This window comes from Trichosurus vulpecula, chromosome 5, assembly GCF_011100635.1.
Source record: "Trichosurus vulpecula isolate mTriVul1 chromosome 5, mTriVul1.pri, whole genome shotgun sequence".
Lineage (NCBI taxonomy): Eukaryota > Metazoa > Chordata > Mammalia > Diprotodontia > Phalangeridae > Trichosurus > Trichosurus vulpecula.
In genome coordinates, this window is record NC_050577.1 from 52,796,313 (window position 1) to 52,818,660 (window position 22,348).

The 22,348-nt window shown below is 38.1% G+C and overlaps 1 protein-coding gene across 1 annotated transcript in view; it reads left to right on the plus strand.

Annotated features, from left to right (window-relative positions):
• STEAP4 (STEAP4 metalloreductase) overlaps positions 1-22,066 on the plus strand; it is a 38,716-nt gene extending 16,650 nt beyond the window's left edge. Inside the window, exons 2-5 of the mRNA XM_036761584.1 lie at positions 15,228-15,691; positions 18,175-18,702; positions 20,230-20,394; positions 20,602-22,066. Coding sequence (XP_036617479.1) covers positions 15,230-15,691; positions 18,175-18,702; positions 20,230-20,394; positions 20,602-20,871 — 1,425 coding nt within the window. The 5' untranslated portion in view covers positions 15,228-15,229 and the 3' untranslated portion in view covers positions 20,872-22,066. The remainder of the gene's footprint in view (positions 1-15,227; positions 15,692-18,174; positions 18,703-20,229; positions 20,395-20,601) is intronic.
• The last annotated feature ends 282 nt before the right edge of the window (positions 22,067-22,348 follow it).

The following is a 22,348-nucleotide window of genomic DNA, read 5'->3' on the forward strand; positions in this document are numbered from 1 at the left end:
AAATTATATAATAGATTATGCCAAGGGAAGAGACTGAAATTCTAGCTTCCTTGCAAAACTGGAAAGCAGCAGGGCCAGCTAACATCCATAATTATTGGCGCCAGAATTTCACAGTGGCACAAGAATTGCTAGCAAAGCATTTTACCAGCTTCCTCTCACAAATAAGTCCATTTTTGTGACACCATGTATCTAATAACAAAATAGGACAACATTATAGATTCTTCCAAATATAGGCCAATTACATGTTTATGTGCCTTATACAAAACATTCACAGCCTGCATATCTCTCTCTCTCTCTCTCTCTCTCTCTCCCCTCCTTCTCCCATTTCCCCTCTCCCTCTTTTTCTCTGTCTGTCTGTCTGTCTGTCTGCCTCTCTCTCATACCACACACACACACACACACACACACACACACACACACACACACACACACATCTAAAAACACACACAAGAAAACAGTGGTGTTGGTAATAGGGCAAAAAAGGTTTGCTAAAAACATCCCAGGAGTATAAATAGCTACTTATTGATTCAGGTTTTATTAAACAAGCTGCCTGAAAGCAGTGTAATATTTACATTACCTATACTGATTATTGCAAAACCTTTGACTCAGTTCTGAACTCATGGCTCATTCACATACTACAAATATATAAAATGGGACTCAAATATTTTGACAAAGCTTAAGTATCAATGTTCACAATGAAAACTGTTCTATTAAAACATTCCACCAACACAATGTTGAGAACTGATGTGTGTGTGTGTGTGTGTGTGTGTGTGTGTGTGTGTGTGTGTGAGAGAGAGAGAGAGAGAGACAGACAGACAGACAGACAGACAGACAGAGAAAAAGAGGGAGAGGGAGAGAGAGAGAGAGAGAGATATGCAGGCTGAGAGAGAGAGGCAGAGACATACAAAGGTTAAGCACATTACAGTTCTGCTTAACTTTAAAGAAGGAGCTGAGCCAAAATAGCTTATTAATAACTCGATACACATGGATGACATGAAGCTATATGGATCCATTTAAAGACATATTAAATTGCTCATCTTATGGAATCTTTCTTGAAAGATCTCATAATGCTATCTGGGGCCTGAAAAGTTTAATATTCTTAAGGTGTGCCATGAAAAGATAAGGCTGAAATCTTCAAATTGGGAGATAAAATTGAAGCACAGGATCAAAGTGATGCAAAGACCATGGTCTCTTCTAGGCAAGACACATCAAGGTTAAAGTTATCAAAGAGAAAGTTATGACTGAGTATATTAAGAAGCTTAATGTTATTCTAAAATCAAATTTTAATGGGAAGAACATGTTTAAAGCAATTAGCACCTATGTAATAACAGTCTTAATATATACTTTTGGAACTACAAAAATAGACCATAACATATTTGGAAGGCAGTCTAACAAATCTATACAATATTAATGAAACACAGGGCCCACAACCTTAAAGCAGCTATATATACAAAGATTAATCCTTAACTGCCAAACAAGGAGGAAGAGGACTGATAGACATTCTCTAAGCACATGATAAATACAGAGCAAATCTACAGAAACTTTTGGTACAAAAATGCATTGACTCAATGAACAATAGTGAAAGCCGACAATAGCCACTGGATTTGTCAAATGTGACAAAGTGGTTTGCCTCCGGAAACAGCAAAGATCTCAGAATGGAATCAAAAAGACTCATGGACAACATCCATATGAACTCAGTGAACACTTTGTTGACAAAGACGCTTCAAATAGTTGAGTCACATGGATTTGTGTATGGAAATCGGTTTATGATGGAAACCCAGTACTAGGCCATTACCACTAAAAAATTAAAGGATTTTTCTCAAATCTAAGTGATCAATGCAGATTATTAAAAAAAAAAAAGGATAGAAATTGTGCCACACATCACTATGGGCTATGAAAGTTTATTAATCACCTAATATCTAGCAAGATGTCCCTGTGCTTAGAATGATAAATTAGAAACTATTTTTCATGTCCTAACAAATGACAAGTCCCCATACTATCAAAAGGGACTTCAAAGTAGCCTCAAGAACTCAACCAACAAACTCTACTTATCATCTACCAAATTATAGCCCTCAATTGCCCAGACTTAATATTATCCATAAAAACTTAAAAGCAATATTTTTATTATACATCACCATACCAAATATTCATAATCTCCAAACTGCAAAGAAAATTATCTTTCAAAATACAGAGACAGCAAAAGGATTCAAAACTTATCATCCCCATCTTCATGTCTGTTATGAGAGTTTTTTAAAGGATATGTTCAGGGATCCTACAAAAGGTGACATTATGTACCAGTCCTTTTTTATTCAGCTACAAAAAGCAGTCATTTTATCTAGCTGGGTTTTTTTATAAATCTAAATGTAAAATTCTGCAAAACATTAAATATAAAAGAATAATAGCAAGCAATTTATTTTAGAACCATTTCTATTGAACTTCATTAGAGAAAAAGGGAAGGGGGGGATTATTTATCCTCATTATCCTCATTATACATTTAGGTAGTTTTTAGAGTTTTCAGGGTATTTTACATAACTTTGTTCATTTGAGATTCACAACAGCCCTACATAGTAGAAACTATGGCCATTATCTCTATTTGATAGATGAGAAAAAATTGACATTAAGTGACTTACCTAAGGTCACACATTAATAAGTGTGTCAAAGTGGAATTCAAACCCTTGTCTTTACTCCAGGTCTAGAACTCTCCACATATATTGGCCAAAGGCTTTGGGTTAAGCAAGCTTCCTAGGGTACAATGCAAGACTTGGTTGGTAACGTTGTAGGGAAAATGAGGGACACTATTTAATTTGTTGTTTAGTCGTTTCAGTTGCGTGCGACTCTTCATGACCTCATTTGGGGTTTTCTTGGCAAAGATGCTGGAGTGGTTTGCCAAAACACAGCCCAGAAAAATGTCCCTCGCTATAGCAGGTATTTTGTATTAAGTATAGTTGCATTAGTTAAAGAGCAGTCTCAAAGAGTCATATAGACAGCACCAAGTATGGTTGAGGACTAAATTTGGAATGTATGTGTTAGAGGGATGGGGAGAAGGAAGTGGTCCCATTCTCAAACCTTGACTACAGCAGAGAAATGTCTTGCCCTAACCCTGGCTATCAGGAATCTATATTAGTTACAAGTCTTACCCCACGTTCATAAGTGTTTTGAAAAGCCTACCCACAATTCTACTGTCATCCTGAATCAGGAAAACTCAAAATCTCTAAATGGAAACCAGTTTTTACCAAATCTGTCTTCCCACTATCTGAATATTTCTTTTTACCCAACATACTTTTATCTAATGCCTAAGAATATCGTGTGGAAAACTCATAGTGATGGTGATGGTGATAATAGTATTTGTGAGCCCATGTCTATACACTTTAGCTTTTTTGATTTGTAGATGCCTTTAAGATCAAATTCCTATTTGTGTTATACTTAATATAAAAAAATGGACTCTCTGCACAATCTCAACTGTGGTCCATAGTGATGAGACCTGCACACACAAAGTATGCAGGTCTCATAGATACATATGTATGTGCATGTATTTGTATATGTGTATATGTATGTGCACATATATACATGTATGTTACATTACACATTGATATACACAACATGCACTACACATGTGTATATGTACACACATTTAAATCTCATTCACTCTTACATGACCCTAGATTTGATGTGGCACAATGGAAAGACCATTGTTCTCTGGGGTAGGAGGACCTGGGCCCAAATTGCACCTTTGAGGCTCACAATCTACATGACCTTGAGCAAGTTTTTTAACCTCAACGGGCCTCAGTGTTCTCATCTGTAAATTAAGAGGTTAGGAAGCTCCTGAGGTCTCTTCCAGTTCTAGATCTGTGGTCTTGTGAAAACTGCTCTCTCTCCCACTGAAAACTCAGAACTCAGAAACCTTTCAAAGAGAATAAATAATGCCCCTGGGAAAAACTGTATTCCTTTATAATGAATCAACAACATTTTTAATATTCTTACTGTTGTTTACCTCTTCTGTTTGCTTAGTATTACTTCTTTGAGCTTTAGTGAAAATAAATTATAATGGTGCACATCCCAGCTCAATTTTATTACATCAAAACCCTCGAGTTATATTTTATTTGGAAAATTTTTAAAAAGTGAAAGAATTACAAATGAAAAGTCATCCATAAAACTTTTTTTCACCTGTGCCTAGAAAAACACATTATTTTAAATTATAAACTCTTTAGGGGTAGAGACTATCTTTTGTTTTCCTTTGTATCACCGGCCTTAGTCCACTTGAATTGAGTATCTTCAAATGTGATTTTTATATAAGAAATAAGAAAATGTGGGTTCCTTAAGGATTATACCATTTGAAGTGAATTCTTCTAATAATATTATCAGCTAACATTTATTTAGTAGAGAGGTTATCAAACTACTTGGTCTCAGGATCCCTTTCCACTCTTAAAAATTACTGAGGATCCCCACCAAAAAGCTATTTTGTTTATGTCAGTTATACCTATTGATATTTACCATACTGGAAAATGAAATATCTTTGTATTATTACAAATGTTTTTGACCTTGTAGACCCCTTAAAAGGGTGCTAGGGACCCTAGGGATCCCCAGACCACACTATGCGAACTGTTAATAAAGTACTTTAAGGTTTTCAAAAAACTTTACATAAAGTATTGGCACAATTAATTCCCGAGTTATAGAATTGAACATAAAATAAAAGGGTCATAGGACTTAAAATCTGTAGTTAATTTAGCTTAGTCAAAATAGCTTAGTCATTCATGGTTTTTCTTTGAACAATATTGCTGTTTCTGTATCCAACGTCCTGTGATGGTTAGAAAGGTTTAAGAGATGTAATTTCTGGATAATTTAATCATTTTATCAATAATGCCAGAATTTTAATAAAAGGATAGTCATTTGGCCATCTCTCTCTTAGACCAAAGACCCCTCATGGCAGTGAGGGCATAGTTTATATGCCCTTCGAAAAGCAGGTGTTCCTGAGGGTAGCAACTAACTCTGATTAACAATTAATGGGAGAATGAGTATTACAATGAGAGAGAGGGCTATATTACAATGAGGGTCTTGGGGTATGTGACTTGGATCACCCCAATCCCAGTCAAAGGGACTCATCAATTTCCATATCACCTGTCTGAAAGAAGGGAGAATCAACACTTCCTACAGCTGTCTGAGCAAACACAATGAGCAGGATGCACCCATTAGCCTCAATTTAGAATTTCTTTTACTACCTTTGATTGACCTTGGCCTGGGTAAGTCTTTAAGAGAGATTTACCACACTGGCTGGTTTCTGGATGAGGAAACAGAGAAGGGGGAATACTTTGATCCTTTTACAATAATTAGTTATTAACATCAGAGAGAAATAATCATTTCTCACAGTCCGCTTGGTTCTGCTCATTTTACTCTACATTATTTCACACGTCTTTCCACGTTAATCTAAAATCACCCGTTCATCATCTCCTACAGCACAGTAGAAATCTATCACAATCATTTACCACAAGTTGTTTAGCCACAACCCCAATTAATGGACATTCCCCTCAATTTCCAACTCTTTGCCACCACAAAGAGAACTGCTATCAATATTTTAGAACATATAGGTTCTTTTCCTTCCCTGCCCCCCCCCATCACCTTGAGAAACAGATTTAATAGTGGTATTGCTGGGTCAAAGGCTATACAGTTTTTTTTTTAACTCTTTGGGAAAAATTCCAGATTGCTCTCTAAAATGGTTGAATCAGTTCACAGTTTCACCAATAGTGTATTAGAGTCCCAATTTTTCCACATCCCCTCCGACATTTGTCATTATTCCCTTCTACCATTTTAGCCAACCTGATAGGTGTGAGATGACATCTCAAAGTTGTTTTAATCATCATTTCTCTAATCAACAATGATTTAGAGAATTTTTTCATATGACTGTATATAGCTTTGATTTCTTCATCCCAAGACTTTGACCATCTATCAACTGGGGAATGAGATGACTTAAAATCTGAAGAAAAATGGAAAGAATATTGCGTCTGGTGTTAAAGACCTGTGCTTAAATTTCAATTCTGCCACTTAGCATTTTCTCATGTGCAAAATTATGGTCAGATCCAATGGTCTCTATGGTCTCTTCCTACTTATGTGACCTCAAGAAAGTCACTTAATTGAGTAAGCTTGAAATTCTCCAAAGGAGGGCAAGTGGGAAGGTAAGAGGCTTTTAAGACCACGCCATCTGAGAAAGGATCCATCCTAGCAACTAAAGGTGTTGAGCCTGAACATAAGAAGACTTAAGGGAGGTGGGTTAACTGTTTTAAAATATTTCAAAGGCTGTCTTGTGGACCAAGAATTTGTCTAACTCTGTTTGGCCCCAGAGGGCAGAATTAGAATTCATGGGTGGAAAGGGCAAAGGGAAAAACTGAAGCCTGACTCAAGGAAGAACTTCCTAACAACTAGAGCTGCCCAGAAGTGGAATGGCCTCTCCCAAGGGGGAATAGGTTCTCCCTGTTAAACCTGAAAGTTGGTTGAAGGAAACAACAGGCTAGGTGATAGAAAAATTCATATTACTTATACATTTATTTATTCATTCCCTTTAAACTTAGTGGATACATGCATGCACAGAGTCAGACCTGAATCTGACTGCCTGAACAAAGGAATGAGAAAACTTATATACATTATCTATAGCAGACTCAGAAGTCTGTGTTACATCACTTTTATGATCCCCATGTATGTTTAACCATGATACAAGAAGAGGATTTTCCTTAATGGAATAGATTTGTAAATACAATAAGATAAGAGTGTTGACAAGGGTCAGTTGAAACTACAACCCAGTGTTTCTGTGTTTCACTAACATTTCATAGCGTAGTATATGCCTGTACAATATTAAGCAGATTAGTCTCTCAGGATTAGGGTCTTATCCCTTAATGGTTAACAGGGGCAAGAATATTCTTAGGTCAGCTGGATCTGGAGAAAAGATATTCTCTGAGCAAACTTTAGAGAACAAAGAAGCCCAGGTCCAGGCTCTTCTTCCAGTAGATCATTAATTCAGGCCCTGGCCCTTGATTGAAATTACAAAAATGATATAAAATGGTATAAAATGTTCCACATTTCCTCCTTTTGGTCAAAGGCAAACTGGAAGTTTTGCCTGTAGACCAATAAGATATGGAAAAACCTCTATCTTCCTCAGGGGTGAAGTTCTAAAAATCCTTATCTAGGTGGATTCAGGTTTTTTTTTTTCTTTCTGTGGTTGGACATCCTCAGAGATGGACAGGACTTGTAAACTAATTGTAAACAAGCAGAGGGAGCAAGTTGTAAGGGGGATCCGGGTAGGGAGCATAATGGCTAAAGATACCAAAGACATAGGCAAACAGTCTTGGGAATGCAAGGGACTCAGAAAGGGAGCTGTCCTTAGTTCAGATTCTGGTCCGGACTCTTGGGAGGGGCTGCCTGCGTCTGATGCCGTCCCCTTCAGGCTCCTTTGAAACCGGAGGGCAAGGTCTCCTACGGGCTCAGATGTTCACTCGGGAGCAGAGGCAGTCCTCAGGTATGACAGAAGGATCAAGGTGTCTATATACACAAGTTGGCAGCTATAGGAGTAGTCAGACCTGACAGGAGCTACCAGAACACATATGATTTGATAATTGAGAGAAAAACAGCACAACATAGGTCCCAGGCACGCAGGGCTAAGTAACACTGCAATAAATGGTTCAGTATCCCAGCCACACAGGGCTGAGTTTAAACAATTACAATAAAGTTTTTCTCACAATTCACAAATTGTACAATTATATTAAGTCAGGTACAGACCAAACCACTTAGATGACTCACAATAGACTGGTATTGAGAGGGGGAAATTTACATGTCACATGTTTTAGATTTACACATTAGGTAACCAGGAAAACTTAAACATGAACCATACAAAGTAATGCAATCATTATTAACAATGTTGACTAACATAATATACTTTAGTCATGCCATGTCTCTTTGAGGCATTTACAAAATAAACCACAAGCCATTCTTAACAAAGCTTTAGACAGGCATGGTATTAACAAAATGATATTCTTACAAGCCCTGGACCTACTAATTGCCTTCATACCATTACCAAGAATTAAAGACCCTAACTTATACAGGAACATTAGTTCCAGTCCTATAGTAATCTAAGATGTTCCATAATCAATTATTTTAATAGATCTGTTACTGTACTATAATCTCACGTTGCTTAAGGAACATCCTTAAGACTAGCTTTAAATAGCTTGCATGATGTTTCTGATTTAATTCCAGCAGTTAATTGAATTTGTATACAAAGTAACTTTAAATCCCAGTTACATATTCCCAATGTCCATTTAAAGCAGCATTTTTTTTTTGAATCCCAGATGCCTGATTGTAGTTATCTGGCCCCTAGATAGTAAAAGAGAGTTCTGCTTCTCTGGTTCAGATCTAGAAATTCTCAGATAATTCTTACTTAATATAACTTAGTACAATCACTTAAATTTGGTTTTCCATTTTTGAAACTTCAGAAAATTTCAGTTTATGTGTTATTTGCTATTTCTATCCTTTACCTAAATCTTGTACCTGGTATAAGAATCCCTTAAAATATGAAGGTCCAACCATAAATTCAACTCATCTTCCTTTTACAATTATCAGACAGATACTTTAGTAAAGGAGATAAAATTTCACTTGTAACAATATCTTATACAATTTTCTTGTGCAAAAATCCAAATTTAAGATCTTATTACCAAACCACACTTATTAGCTTGAATTTCCATGATTGATAAGTTTTGGAGCCAATCATGCACATCTGTATATAATTCTTAGGGGAATCAATCTGATCCTATTACCTTTCTCAAAATTTGCTATCCCCTTTCTTTTTTTATTAGACATCTATCACATTACATCTTTGTCTTAGTACTTTGTCTAACCATTTCCTCCTTTTGGAGGATGTTATTTCTGTGTTATTTTAATCTTTATTTGGCCATGAACATAGGTTAAAATTGTTTAAAATTGTAAGCTCTTCATTCCTGCATCCTATAATAATAACTCAGAGATATTCCAATATCCATCTATTACCTAATAGATTTAGCACTGTGCTTACAAAACTTCTTGATAATATAAATTTGCTATGAAAGAAAAGAAGGACAATGTCATACATCTTAACAGAAGGAAAGAACTTCCTTAGCTCTGTTTGATTCCAGGCATGAGTCATATCTGATAGCCAAGCATGTAGTCACTAGATACTGAAAGCAGGGCTTAGGAATAATCAGGCAGGGTTCTTCCTTTTCAGAAAGGAAAGAGCAGAATTGGGAAACAGAGTCAGGAAGATCCTACCTAGGCCGTGTTCAAGGTTGTCTTCAAAACTTTTTCCCAGGCACAGACAGCCCTTTTGAAGTTCTCAGTCTGTAATGCCTGCCCTTCTACTACTGGCTTCATGTAACCTATCCCTGTAACCAGAGCTTAGACAATATTATATTGTAGTCCCATAAAGTCTTAAATAACAAATAAATATCCTTCAGACAGGAGTATCCCAAATTTCACTGAGCTAATAATTATCAAATTGAGCTACATAACTTTTCTGTCTTCTAAAATACTTTCTCACCCTCTCTCAACTTACTTAAACCACCTGAAACTAGTATTCTCTCAGGACAGGGGAGGCTTAGCTAACTCCCATTTGTCCCCAAACCTTCTTATCTGCCTTTCGTATTTCTAATCAAACCTTTACTTACCTTTCCAAATCTCTCAAACCCAAGCCTTCCTTTACATTTCAACCATAAGACGAAATAGCTCCTAAATTAGTAGTTTTTACCGATATAACTGTCTGTACTGGAATCCCATTCCAGCTTAAACAAAACAAAGAGGTTAATGACCAGCCTCACAGGTTGATGAATTTATGTCCCTGTTTACTCATTTTGGAGGAAAGGGACACTTTAGGAATTAAATCTTATACACATTGATAAATTTTTAGAAAGTTTTAAAATGATAGACATCTCTTTCTTTCACCTTAAAGCAAATTAACCCTTAAACATTGGAATTCATTAACTAAGTTGGTGGAAAATGTCCTTATTCTCAAATATTGTTCTTATTTCAAAGTTCCTTAGTTAAAAAGGGTGTTGTAATGTAGAGGACACTTAGTTTCTATAAGTTAAAAAGAACATACCCAATTAAATTAGCCTTACCACAATAACAAAATTTACCAGGACTTTAAAAACTTTCTCCATAGGAATTCCTCTACACAGAAAGCTTGACACAAGATGGATAAGAATCCATGACTAAATGGTTTCAAAAGTCCTTGTTTCGGTTAACAACCTCAATTTCTTAATTAAGTACAATTCCTAATCTAACAAAATCTAGGTTATAAGAGGAATTTTTTTTTCTCTATCAATATAGGTAATGCAATGCTAACCAATTTGCATAATATAACAAATTTAGAAATATAGGTACACCACAAGCAATTATCCCATATTTAAAACTTGAAACAGAATCTATTAATTACCAATCAAGTGATCATAACTGAGTTGGATGCACAAATCAAATCTGGATTCATAATCACCAGTGGTAACATTTTAATTTCTAAGGCCCAATACTCTTAGTACTGTAAAAGAAAAGATTATTATCTATAAAATCACATTTTTTCCAATATTGCTGATACATCTGTTTGCCAAATTACACAGTTTAGAAATGTAACAATGTCCTAAACATAATTATGCATTTTAAAACTTGAAACAACCCATTTATCAGTTTAGGTGAATGCATTTCTAAATCTCCTTGCACAGAGAATCTTTCACCTCATCATTTGAAACTATAACTTTAAACCACCAGATATGTTCTCATAATAGAAAAGTTTTCACATGGAAAATCTGCTCTCATAGTAAATATCAGTATTATTAATTATTCCTTGTTATAAGTTCCAAATCATCAATTTTTATCACATTCCTTTCAAAACCCAGTTCACATATATAAAATCAAATTAGAATTCCTTCTCAGATTTTGCAATCTATGAGGATTTTAAGAATACAATGCAATTTTTGAAATACATAAACAATAAATTTCAGATGACATCAATTGAATTTCCAGATTACCACATATAGAAATTATTCAACTTATTGCTTTTGGTATTTAAAAACCACTTCAAAAGTTAACAGTTACATTAGAGATAATATAATGTTGTGTCTAACATATACCAGACATTATTTTAAGCATTTTAAAATCATTATCATTTTGATCCCATGACAACCATCATTATTATTTTCCCTTTACAAATCAGGAAACAGGTCAAACAGAGATAAAATACAGTTTTGCAATTGGAACAGAGAAGTGTGAAGTTTACCTACAGCACAGTCTGGTTTCTCAGTGCTGACAATTCTTGGAGGCAGAGCTTAGAGAATGCTAACCATAGTCCAAATCCATCTACCTTTCTCTTCCCCCATAACTGCAGAAGTTACTGAGCCTAGAGCAGTTCTGCAGCCACTGGAGACAGAATGGGTGAAATGTATAGACCTGGATGATATTTCCAAGCTTTGCCAAAAAAGATAGGTTACAAAGGTACCCGGGGGCACAGGACTGTCAGGATACTGTCAGTCTGTGAATTCCTGCCCTTCTCCTTTGCCAGGTGGGGAAGAGTGATTTAAGTTTTCCCTACAGTTCTCCTGCATTCTCTTCTCGTAATCTGATCTGTGATGAGAGGAGTTAACAGGAATTCTGGTGGCTGTTTAAATTTCCCACAATGAGATACTCTCTTAACTCTGGGGAGGGAGTGGGAAATGATAAGTGATCAGCATTGGGAGGAGGTGTTTCAGCAAGAGTGAGCTCCTGGAGTGATTTTACAGTCTAAGGAGTTCTCTCTCCCAAAAGCTAACTAACCAGTTTCCAAACTTTTTGCTCTGTTTCCCTAGCTGCAGCCTTAGAATTCCCTGGCTGCCTGCATTTCAGACTTTACAAGGTATAGACATTTCACGGCACACACACTGACAGACAAAACTGACAATTTAACAGAACAAATACAGACTAAGTTCAGAGTTTAAACAACAGAGAGAGGGAATTAGAAGCTTTCATGAATTGGCTATTAGCACCCCTATGGTCTCTGGGGAAGCCTTGGCATCCCTGATGTTTCTGACTCTCCATAATCTACATCCAGAGTGTAGCTGTCCTTCTCAAAAACAAAAGCCCTTGGGAAGGGGGGGAAAGGGGTGGGGAGAGAAAGGAGGCAACGGCAGTAGGCAGTAGCCTTACGCAGGTGAGGGAAAGGTGAGGAGTGAGCCTTTAAGGGAACTTAAGGGAATGAGAGGCAGGAATAGGGCAGAAGACAAAAACAGAGCCCTTAAGGGAAGGGGGAAAGAGGAGGAGGAGGGAGAGAGAGAAGGCAATGGTAGCAGAACAAAGTTACCTCTCTCTGGGTTAGAGTAGGTAATAGGGCAGAGAGAGTAGAACAGCTAGGGCAGAGAGAGTAGAACAGCTAGAGCTGGAGCTGTTGGAAAAGGGGGAGAGCCAAGTTGACGGAATTAGCAGCTTTGCAAGCCTTAAGGGAAAAGGCTTTTGCCTTTTGTTCTTGCTCAGCCATCTCAGCAAGCCCAAGGTGAAAAACATTCCCAACTAGTTTTCAAAGATCAATCTACAGAGGGAACCGAATTAATCCAAAGCCATTTAACAGGAATTGGTCTCCGACCCCAGAGCTAGCTTAAAGGGAATTTCAGACTTCAACCAAATTTGTGGAAGTCCTTTTTGGAAGCTGGGAATAAGGAGAACTTACCCCCACCTCATCAAGGCCAAGATTCCAGGAAAAAATACATCCCGAGGAGCCAAAGAATGGCATTGGTGAGACTGGGCTTGCAGTTCTTTGTTCCGATTCCATCGTTTCCATCAGCAGTTCACGGCACCATAGCTGTTAAACCTGAAAGTTGGTTGAAGGAAACAACAGGCTAGGTGATAAGAAAAATTCATATTGCTTATACATTTATTTATTCATTCCCTTTAAACTTAGCGGATACATGCATGCACAGAGTCAGACCTGAATCTGACTACCTGAACAAAGGAATGAGAAAACTTATATACATTATCTATAGCAGACTCAGAAGTCTGTGTTACATCACTTTGATGATCCCCATGTATGTTTAACCATGATACAAGAAGAGGATTTTCCTCAATGGAATAGATTTGTAAATACAATAAGAGAAGAGTGTTGACAAGGGTCAGTTGAAACTACAACCCAGCGTTTCTGTGTTTCACTAACATTTCATAGCGTAGTATATGCCCGTACAATATTAAGCGGAGTAGTCTCTCAGGATTAGGGTCTCATCCCTTAATGGTTAACAGGGCCAAGAATGTTCTTAGGTCAGCTGGATCTGGAGAAAAGATATTCTCTGAGCAAACTTTAGAGAACAAAGAAGCCCAGGTCCAGGCTCTTCTTCCAGTAGATCATGAATTCAGGCCCTGGCCCTTGATTGAAATTACAAAAATGATATAAAATGGTATAAAATGTTCCACATCCCTCACTGAGAGTCTTCAAACAAAGGCTGAAATGACCACTTGTTGAATGTGTTGTAAAATATTGTTGTTAAGGTCTAAGTCATATTGACTCTAAATGAATAGAGGGCCCTAAATAGCCCTTCTGAAGAGGTTATTGTAAAAATGATGATTGTTGGGGAAACTATAGGTTTCTAGGGGTGACCGCCGGAGCCCCAAAATACCTACACGCCGGGTCCTGCCGAGAGAATTCGACTCAAGCCTTCTCAGCCAAGGGAAAAGACAAAGTTTATTAGGGATTCACCATAATGGGCTGTCTTAAGAAATCCCCCCACCTTGTGACACCTGTTTCCACAAGCGGGCCAGATTCAGCCTACTGAATTAGATTGAATCTGAGCACCTTCATGGAGGCAAGATGGAGATTATATACACAAAGATTGTAGGAGGGATTGAGGGGTGGTCTGGGGTGACTAGAGGAGGGGTTTAGGGAGGGTCTTGAAGGGAAGGTCTAAGGAGGATAAGGTGGGGTCAGAATCCAGGAACCTAGAGAATGGAATTAAGGATGGAAAGTAGCTGAAGGCATGGATACTGATATATCAAGGGTGGGGAAGTAGCTGGACTATAAAGGGTGAGGCTAGGTAGAGATTTGGGCCTAATGATAATGAGAGGCTTGTGGCCTTAGGGGAAGGCCAGATCCAGTTGGAAGATTCAAGGACAGTTCAAGGGGGCTCCCAGAGACTGTATTCCAGATTCAAGGGGGTTCCCAAAGAATGTGCCCTCATCACTTCCACTGCAGAGATTCTATGATTCTGCGAACCACTCTGGTCCTCAGTTTCCTTATTTATAAAATTAAGAAGTTGACTTAAGCAGTCTGTAGCTCTAAGTATATAGTCATATGAACATCTGAAACAACAGCAAATAAAACAAACAGGTCTGCCAGCAAATGTTTCACTATATAGATGCATTCCTAGCTCTTTGGATAAATATTTTTTGTCTCAGCTTGAGAATTCATCAGTGGAAGGAACTTCCTTTACAGGCTCAGATCAGCACCTTCTCTGCAATTTGATTGCCTCAGGTACTGAGAGATTAAGACAGTCAACAAGCATTTATTAAGCACTTATTATTTGCCTGGCTGTGCTAAGCACTGGGGATTACAAAAGCAAAAGAGTCTCTGCCCTCCTAGAGTTTCCATTCTAATGTAAATCTAAATGTAAATAACTAGGCACTTAAAAAAGATGTATTGTAAGTAGAAGGTAATCTCAAAGGGGAAGGCATTAGCTGCTGGGGAGACCAAGAATGGCATCTTGCAGAAGGCAAGAATTGAGCTGAGTCTTAAAAGAAGCTGGAGAATCTAAGAAGGAAAGGTAAGTCAAGCAGAGTATTCCAGACATGGGGGACAGCCACTGTGGAGGCACGGATATTGAATGTTATATATGATAAAGTAGGCCAATGTAGCTGGATCATAAGGGGCCTGGAGGGGAGTACAGTATAAGAAGTCTAGAAAAGGAAGGAAGAGGCCAAGTTATGATGAAAGAGCCCAAGGTCACACAGCCAGTACGTGGCAAAGTTAGGACTGGAACCTCAAAAGTCTTCCCAACTTCCAGGCCAGCTAATAATTTGCTTCTTAAATAGTATTATTGTGCTTCTGATATCACTGGTCATATTCACTGCTTACCTATTTCACTGGATTTATGAATCTAAATCAATATTTACAGCAGATTTGAAAAGGCTTTGGGACATATATAATACATATATGTGAGTTATAGATTTGTAGTTGTCAGAAAATTTATTTTTTTGTTATTTGTGCTTTTATATTGCAGTTATGGAGAAACCCTCTTTAAAGGAGACTTCTTTTGCCACGAACATGAACTCTTCCCACAAGCGAGAGACAGTGTGTGTGTTCGGAACAGGAGACTTTGGAAGATCACTAGGCAATAAGATGTTCCAATGTGGCTACTCTGTGGTCTTTGGAAGCCGAAACCCTGGGCTATCTGGTCTGCGCCCCCAAGGAATTGAAGTCTTGAGCTATGCAGAAGCTGCGCAGAGGTCTGATCTTATAATCATAGCAATCCACAGAGAACATTATAATTTTCTTACAGAGTTAGCTGAGAAACTCCAAGGAAAAATATTGGTGGACATCAGCAACAACCTTAAAATTAATCAATATCCTGAATCCAATGCAGAATATCTTGCTGAACTGGTTCCAGGAGCCAAAATCGTGAAAGCATTTAATACCATCTCAGCCTGGGCTCTCCAATCAGGCACCCTGGATGCAAGCAGGCAGGTAAGATTAAATGATAAATCTGCTATCAAATAGAAAGTGGCATATTTTATATTTTTAAATAACTACAATTTAAACTCCTATCAAGAAAATATGGGGTGTGTGTGTGTGTGTGTATGGATATATATACACACACACATACATATATACATATACGTATATACATACACACATATACATATATACATATACACGCATATAGACATACATTATGCATATATGTATGTATACAGATATATCGAGATACAGATACAGATATAGATATAGATATAGATATAGATATAGATATAGATATAGATATGGTATGTAGCTGGGCTTCCAGAAGGAATTTTTTTTAAAAAAAAAACAGGTTTTTTTTGAATGGGCAAAATAGAGACCACAAAATTCATGCCTTAAAGCTCATGCATTTTGCTCTTGGTAGAACCTCTTAATACCTTATGTGGCACCCCTTTATATTTATATCACACCTATTTATAAGAAGCTTTGCCTAATGAGTTTCATTTCACACAGCACATTAAAAGCGGCAAATTAAAAGGGAGAAAAAGAAGATGACAATGACAATAACTATGCAGTTCTTTAAGTTTTGCAAAGCACATGACAAATATTATCCCATTTGATCCTCACAACAACCCTGGAGGGGCGGTGCTATTATTATCCCCATTTTACATATGAGGAAACTGAGGCACATAGCGGTTAAGTGATTTGCCCAGGATCACAAAACTGGGAATTGTCTGAGGCTGGATTTAAGCTATTCAAGTAGAGAGACCAACAGCCTGATATTGAGGAAAGAGACAGAAAGACTATAAAAATCAGATGCCCTCATGGGACCACAGATTTAGAGCTGGAAGGGCCTTGAGAGGTCATCTAGTCAAACCGCTTCATTTTCCAGGTGAGGAAACTGAGGCATGGAGAAGTTTAATGTGCCCGGGGTCAGAGAGAGTAAGCAGTAGAAATGGTATCTGAACACAGAAGGGTCTTACTGCAATAGGGTGATTATAATAAATAGTATCTACCTTCCAGTGTTATTGTGACGATCCAATGAGACAGTTATTTGTTAAGAACCTAACATAGTGTCTAGCACATAGTAGGCACTTAATAAATGTTTATTTCTTTCCTTCCAAATCCAGCACCCTCTCCACTATAGCACGCTGCCTATAAATAGAGCAATCTGGAGGCGATTTCACGGAGGCAGATAAACTCTACACTCCAACAATTCCAGGGGCATTGCAGTATAGAACAATTCAGCCAATTCCAACAAGCATTTATTAAATACAGATTGTGTGCAAATCGGTGTTCTATTAGGGGGTCAGCAAACTATAGGCCACAGGCCAAATCCAATCTGTTCCCTGTTTTTTGTCTGACTCAAGACCTAAGAATGATTAGCTCTAATCTAGAAGCTGGAGATTTTTTGTTTTGTTATTTTAACAATACTTCATTTTTTCAAATTACATACAGAAACAACTTTTAATGAAGTTGGGGTTTTTTTAGGGCAATCCCCACCCCCCAAGAAGACTTTCACTTTGTAGTCAGGAAAAGGTTAAGTGGCTTGCCAGTTAAGAAGATAAGGGGAAACATAAGCCATTTCAGAAAGTTTTCCAAAATGGTTAAAATCAAACATTTGGGTGCTTTAAATGAATAAACCTCCAGTAATCTAAAGCACTTGGCTGTCCAGAAGGATTTATTGCCTGAAGTTTTAATGTACTTTTAAAGCAGTCCAAAAAGTTATTATATCTAGTGAAAATTGACTAAAATGATGCATCTTTAAATAGGATAGGTTGAAAACCAAGAGATACAAAGGATAAGCAAAAATGTAAAAGCCCCTCAGAAACAAATCCAGAAAATGGATGAAGCTGGTTTGCCAAGGAGGTTCTTTGGAGCACAGAAAAATACATCTGTTCTCACTGAACATTTCATTCTGGTGATAGAGAGTGGATTATAAGCTTTCTCTCACACCTGACATGAAGGACAGTCTCATTTGTACAAAAAATCTCTTTTCCTCCCTGCCTACACCTTGAACTGGACTTTCAGTTAAGTGGACCCCGTGGTCTACACAAAGTAATGCTCAGTTGTCATTATTATAAACAGGCAGGAATGGAGGTGGGGGGGAGCCATGTAGAACTATGCAGGTGTGTTAGTAGGGCTAACCTGTTCATGGCAGAGTGACTCAGGTTTAGTAATAACAGAATAATGTTACCTAAAGTCACCCACCATCTACAATATCTTCTTTCCCTTAATCAAATACACACACACACACACACACACACACACACACACACTCTTTAAAGAAGACTTTTACCTTGGATTACTGTCCTAAAATATGTCAAATCCAAAATATGTCAAAGGGATTCACATTATATTAATTTTTCTAGTAGCTTCTTGGAAATTACCAAGGACTTTAAATTCTAAAGGGCATCACTTTTATATAGGATCTTAACGTCTAGTGTTGGACAGCAAGCAGATAACATTCTGAATATCATTTCATCCAGGTATTTGTCTGTGGAGATGACAAGGAATCTAAGCAGAGGGTGATGGATATTGCCCGTACCCTTGGTTTTACTCCAATGGATCAAGGATCTCTCAAAGCAGCCAGAGAGATTGAAAACTACCCCCTGCAGCTCTTTCCAATGTGGAAGTTCCCTCTCTACCTCTCTGCTGCCTTATGTATTTTCTATTTTGTTTACTGTCTGTTAAGAGAAGTCATCTACCCCTACGTTCATGAAGGGAAAGACAACACATTCTTCTTGGCCATTTCTATCCCAAATCGGATCTTCCCAGGGTTGGCTCTCAATCTTCTTGCCCTGGTTTACCTCCCTGGGATCATTGCTGCCATCCTGCAGTTGTACCGAGGCACCAAATATAGCCATTTCCCAAACTGGCTTGACCACTGGATGCTTTGCAGAAAACAACTCGGACTCATAGCACTAGCCTTTGCCTTCCTCCACGTCATGTACACCCTTGTGATACCCATCCGTTATTACGTCAGATGGAGGCTGAGCAGCCGAGTGATTAATCAGGTAAGGCTATACTTCATTTGCATAATTGTTTAAAAACCATAGATCATGTTCCATTTCTGGTAATCCCTCTTCTAAGCCTGTGTATTCACAAATGGTAACCAGACTCAGAAAACCTGGTGGCCTTTAGAGGGGATTTTTGAGGCAAAAAAGACTGAATTCCGTTCTCCCTAGGACACTTATTCATCGTCTGAGGTTCAGCAAGTTCATAGTTCTGTGCCTTGCTTTCCTAACCTGTGAAATCAAACTAATAATACTTGCACCATCTATTTCAGAGGACAGAATGAGTGAATTTAAGGGAAAGTACTTTGAAACCAAGAGGCACTATGTAAATGCAGGTTACTGTTATTTAATTAACCTAGCCTGACTTCCTGATGCTCTTCTGGATGAGATTATCCCTCCTCCAACCCTCTCAGAGGAGAGGAGAGGAGCAGACTAGGTCAGTGGTGTCAAACTCAAACAAATGGGGGAGGAGGACATATTGACTCAGACAACCACAAATTAACATCATCTATGTTGTTTTGTATCATATTTCCCAAATACATGTAAATTTGGTTCCTGCAGGATTCTGGAGTTTTGACCCCCCTTGATCTTAGACTCCTTAGAGCTCTCTTGACCCTTTAGATCTAGAACTGAGATCCTGTGAATTGTGAGGTCATCTTGGTGACCCACATTTCCTACTGAAAATGTGATTTGGTCTTTGACTTGTGAAAAACTGGTCCCCCCAGCTTCAGAAAACCAGTAACACAGGGCAAATATCAAGTTCTTTGTCCTTCACAGAGGATCAAAGTTCAGAGAGGACCAACCCAAGGAGAACCACTAGGCTGAGCAGAAGCACAGTAACTGGTTAAGTTGCAGAGAAGGACAGAGTAAGCCAATCAGTCAGTAAGCACTTATTAGGCACCTGCTGTGTGCCAGGCACCATGCTAAGCACTGGGGATACAAAGAAAGGCAAAAACAGTCCCTGATCTCAAGGAGCTCACACGCTGTGAGATAAGAGTGGAAAGATAAGAGGGTGCCATATTGTGGGGAGCCATGAACACCAGGCTGAAGAGCCTAGACTTTACTCAGAGAACAAAAGAGAGCCACTGAAGATTTTTTCTAAAGCAGAAGGGTAACATGACAACCAGTTCAATGCATTCTTCTCATCATTTCTGATACATATAGCACCATTTGGCTTATAAAGTATCTTAAAGCACATTGTCTCATTTGAGCCTCACAACAACATAAGGCATTATGAGTAGTTTATACCCATTTTGCAGGTGAGAAAATTGTAATTCATGGTCACACCAAGATTATTAGGACACCAACAGTCCCATTATCTGTGGTAGTTAAACTTTTGATTCATATTTTGTGGTAGCTAGATTTTTGATGCATATTTTGCTTCCTCTACATACCTAATAATGTTTTTTAATGAGTTAGAAAGGCCTTATAATCACCTTAAGAGAATAAACCCTCAAAACTATATATCATTAAAAGCAGAGACAACTCCTGCAATCTGTCATTTTAAAACTTCTTATTTTTTCGTAGATAAAAACCAATAACACTGATCCTTTTAACACGACTAATGCCTGGCTCAGTGATTGTTATGTAGCCCTGGGCATACTGGGATTTTTTTTATTTGTCCTTTTGGGAATCACTTCCTTGCCGTCAGTCAGCAACACGGTCAACTGGAGAGAGTTTCGATTTATCCAGGTAAGGACTTGTAAATATGCCTTCCCTTTTTAATTCTTTTGAAATAAGTTATTAATCATACTGAAGAAATAAATTTGGTTCTGAATCTGAAAACATGAACAGTATAAAGCATCACTCAGAAATGTATGTTGATAACCAATTGCCCTGTTATCATTCATGTCAGTATAAAGGGTATTTCACGTGTATCACTGTGTTTCTTCCATACAGTCCAAACTCGGTTACCTGACACTGATCTTGTGTACTACACACACACTTGTGTATGGTGGGAAGAGATTCCTCAGCCCTTCGATTCTCAGATGGCATCTCCCTTCAGTCTATGTGCTAAGTCTCATCATTCCCTGCACAGTGTTGGTCCTGAAGTTCATCCTGGTAATGCCATGCTTCGACCAGCCACTTACACGGATCCGGCAAGGCTGGGAAAGAAAATCCAGAGTCTCTAAAAAGGCCCAGTTAGGAAATGGCAACACTGAGGTGTGAAGTAGCTGACAACCAGTTCATCATGTCATTGTCACCGGGACTTCCCACCAATGGACTTGAGCGTCTACAGTAGAGTGTGCTTTTCTTCCCTAAACCTTCCTCATCTTCCTCTCTCTCCAGAGTATAAAGAGCAGGCAGGGAGGACTTTCTGCTAGGTAGGCCCCAAGAAACCACTAGTCATTTGGAAGAAGAGATCCACTCTTCCTTGACTTTACCTCTGATGTCCAGGATATGCAAAAAGTTTGATCTCTCCCTCCCTTTCTCTCTCTCTTCTCTTCCCTCCCTCTCTCTCTTCTCTTTCTTTTCCCTTTTCTCTCTCTCCTCTCTTTCTTTCCCCCTCCTCTCCCTCCTCCTCCACCTACCTCTTTACCTCAAAGATTCCATGATTTCACTGGGCAAATGGGGGATTTCTCTATTGAGCCACATAGTGACCTCTACTCTCTCCATCCCACCCACCCCCAATACCTTGATGGTCTTCATAAGTTGCTATAGGAAAAAAAAACATCAATAACCAGCGTCTGGCATTGATTATCTCTAATCTTGTCTGGGCTAGTTAGTCCTCATACAATCCTACTCATTGTTCATGACCAAGTCCCTACTAACTTGATAGAACCTGCTGAAACTTATGCCCTGCTGGCTTGGCTTTTTAGAACCTAAAATGACTTCAGTGTTAGGGAACATTGAAGAAAAGCCTTCTTGGAAGACAGATTGCCTAGTGTATATGTTATTTTATAGGGAGAAACAATCTACTGTGATAGAAGGGGCTGGAAGTAGAAAATCCCTACCATCTTCCCTCCCCGCCCCCCAAAAATAGAGACGAGGTGGAGCCAGATAAACAACGTCATATTGTTTTATCACAGATCACATTGGACTCATTGCTTCATCATGTTTCATTATTTGTATGTGTCCAAGTATCACTCAGGGCTGACTACATGTAATATTATCTTATTACACAATCGGTGTAACTAGTGACGCTACTTCCTATAACTCAAGATTCATCTTTTTGTAAACAATGAAATAGAATAACAAAATTAAATACTGGTGGATCTCGCTGGGGATTGGCCGAAGGAATGGTGTGTGTTTAAGCCTACAAAAGAGCAGAGAGGTGGGAGATGATAGATGCCTTTAAGTTTTTGAAAAGCTATAATGTAGAAAAGGGATTATACAGATATATTCTTGTCTCCGGAAAGCAGAGGGGAAAAAAAAAAGAGCGATGTAGGGGTGTAACGGTAAAAAAGTTTTAACAACCAGCTTTAGGGAGGCAAGGTGAAGAACTTTAAAGTTTAAACTGTATTATTAACCTTTTTCATCATTTTCTTAAATCTGGAATAATAAACAAAACAATAAATCAAAGTATGATTTGTTTTTTATTTGTATATTAAAATGTTTTTATTTGATTTGTCTCATAATAAGAAATAAAATTTTAGAAAGAAAAGAACACTGGACTTTTGACTTCTTGGTTCCCTCATCTGTAAAC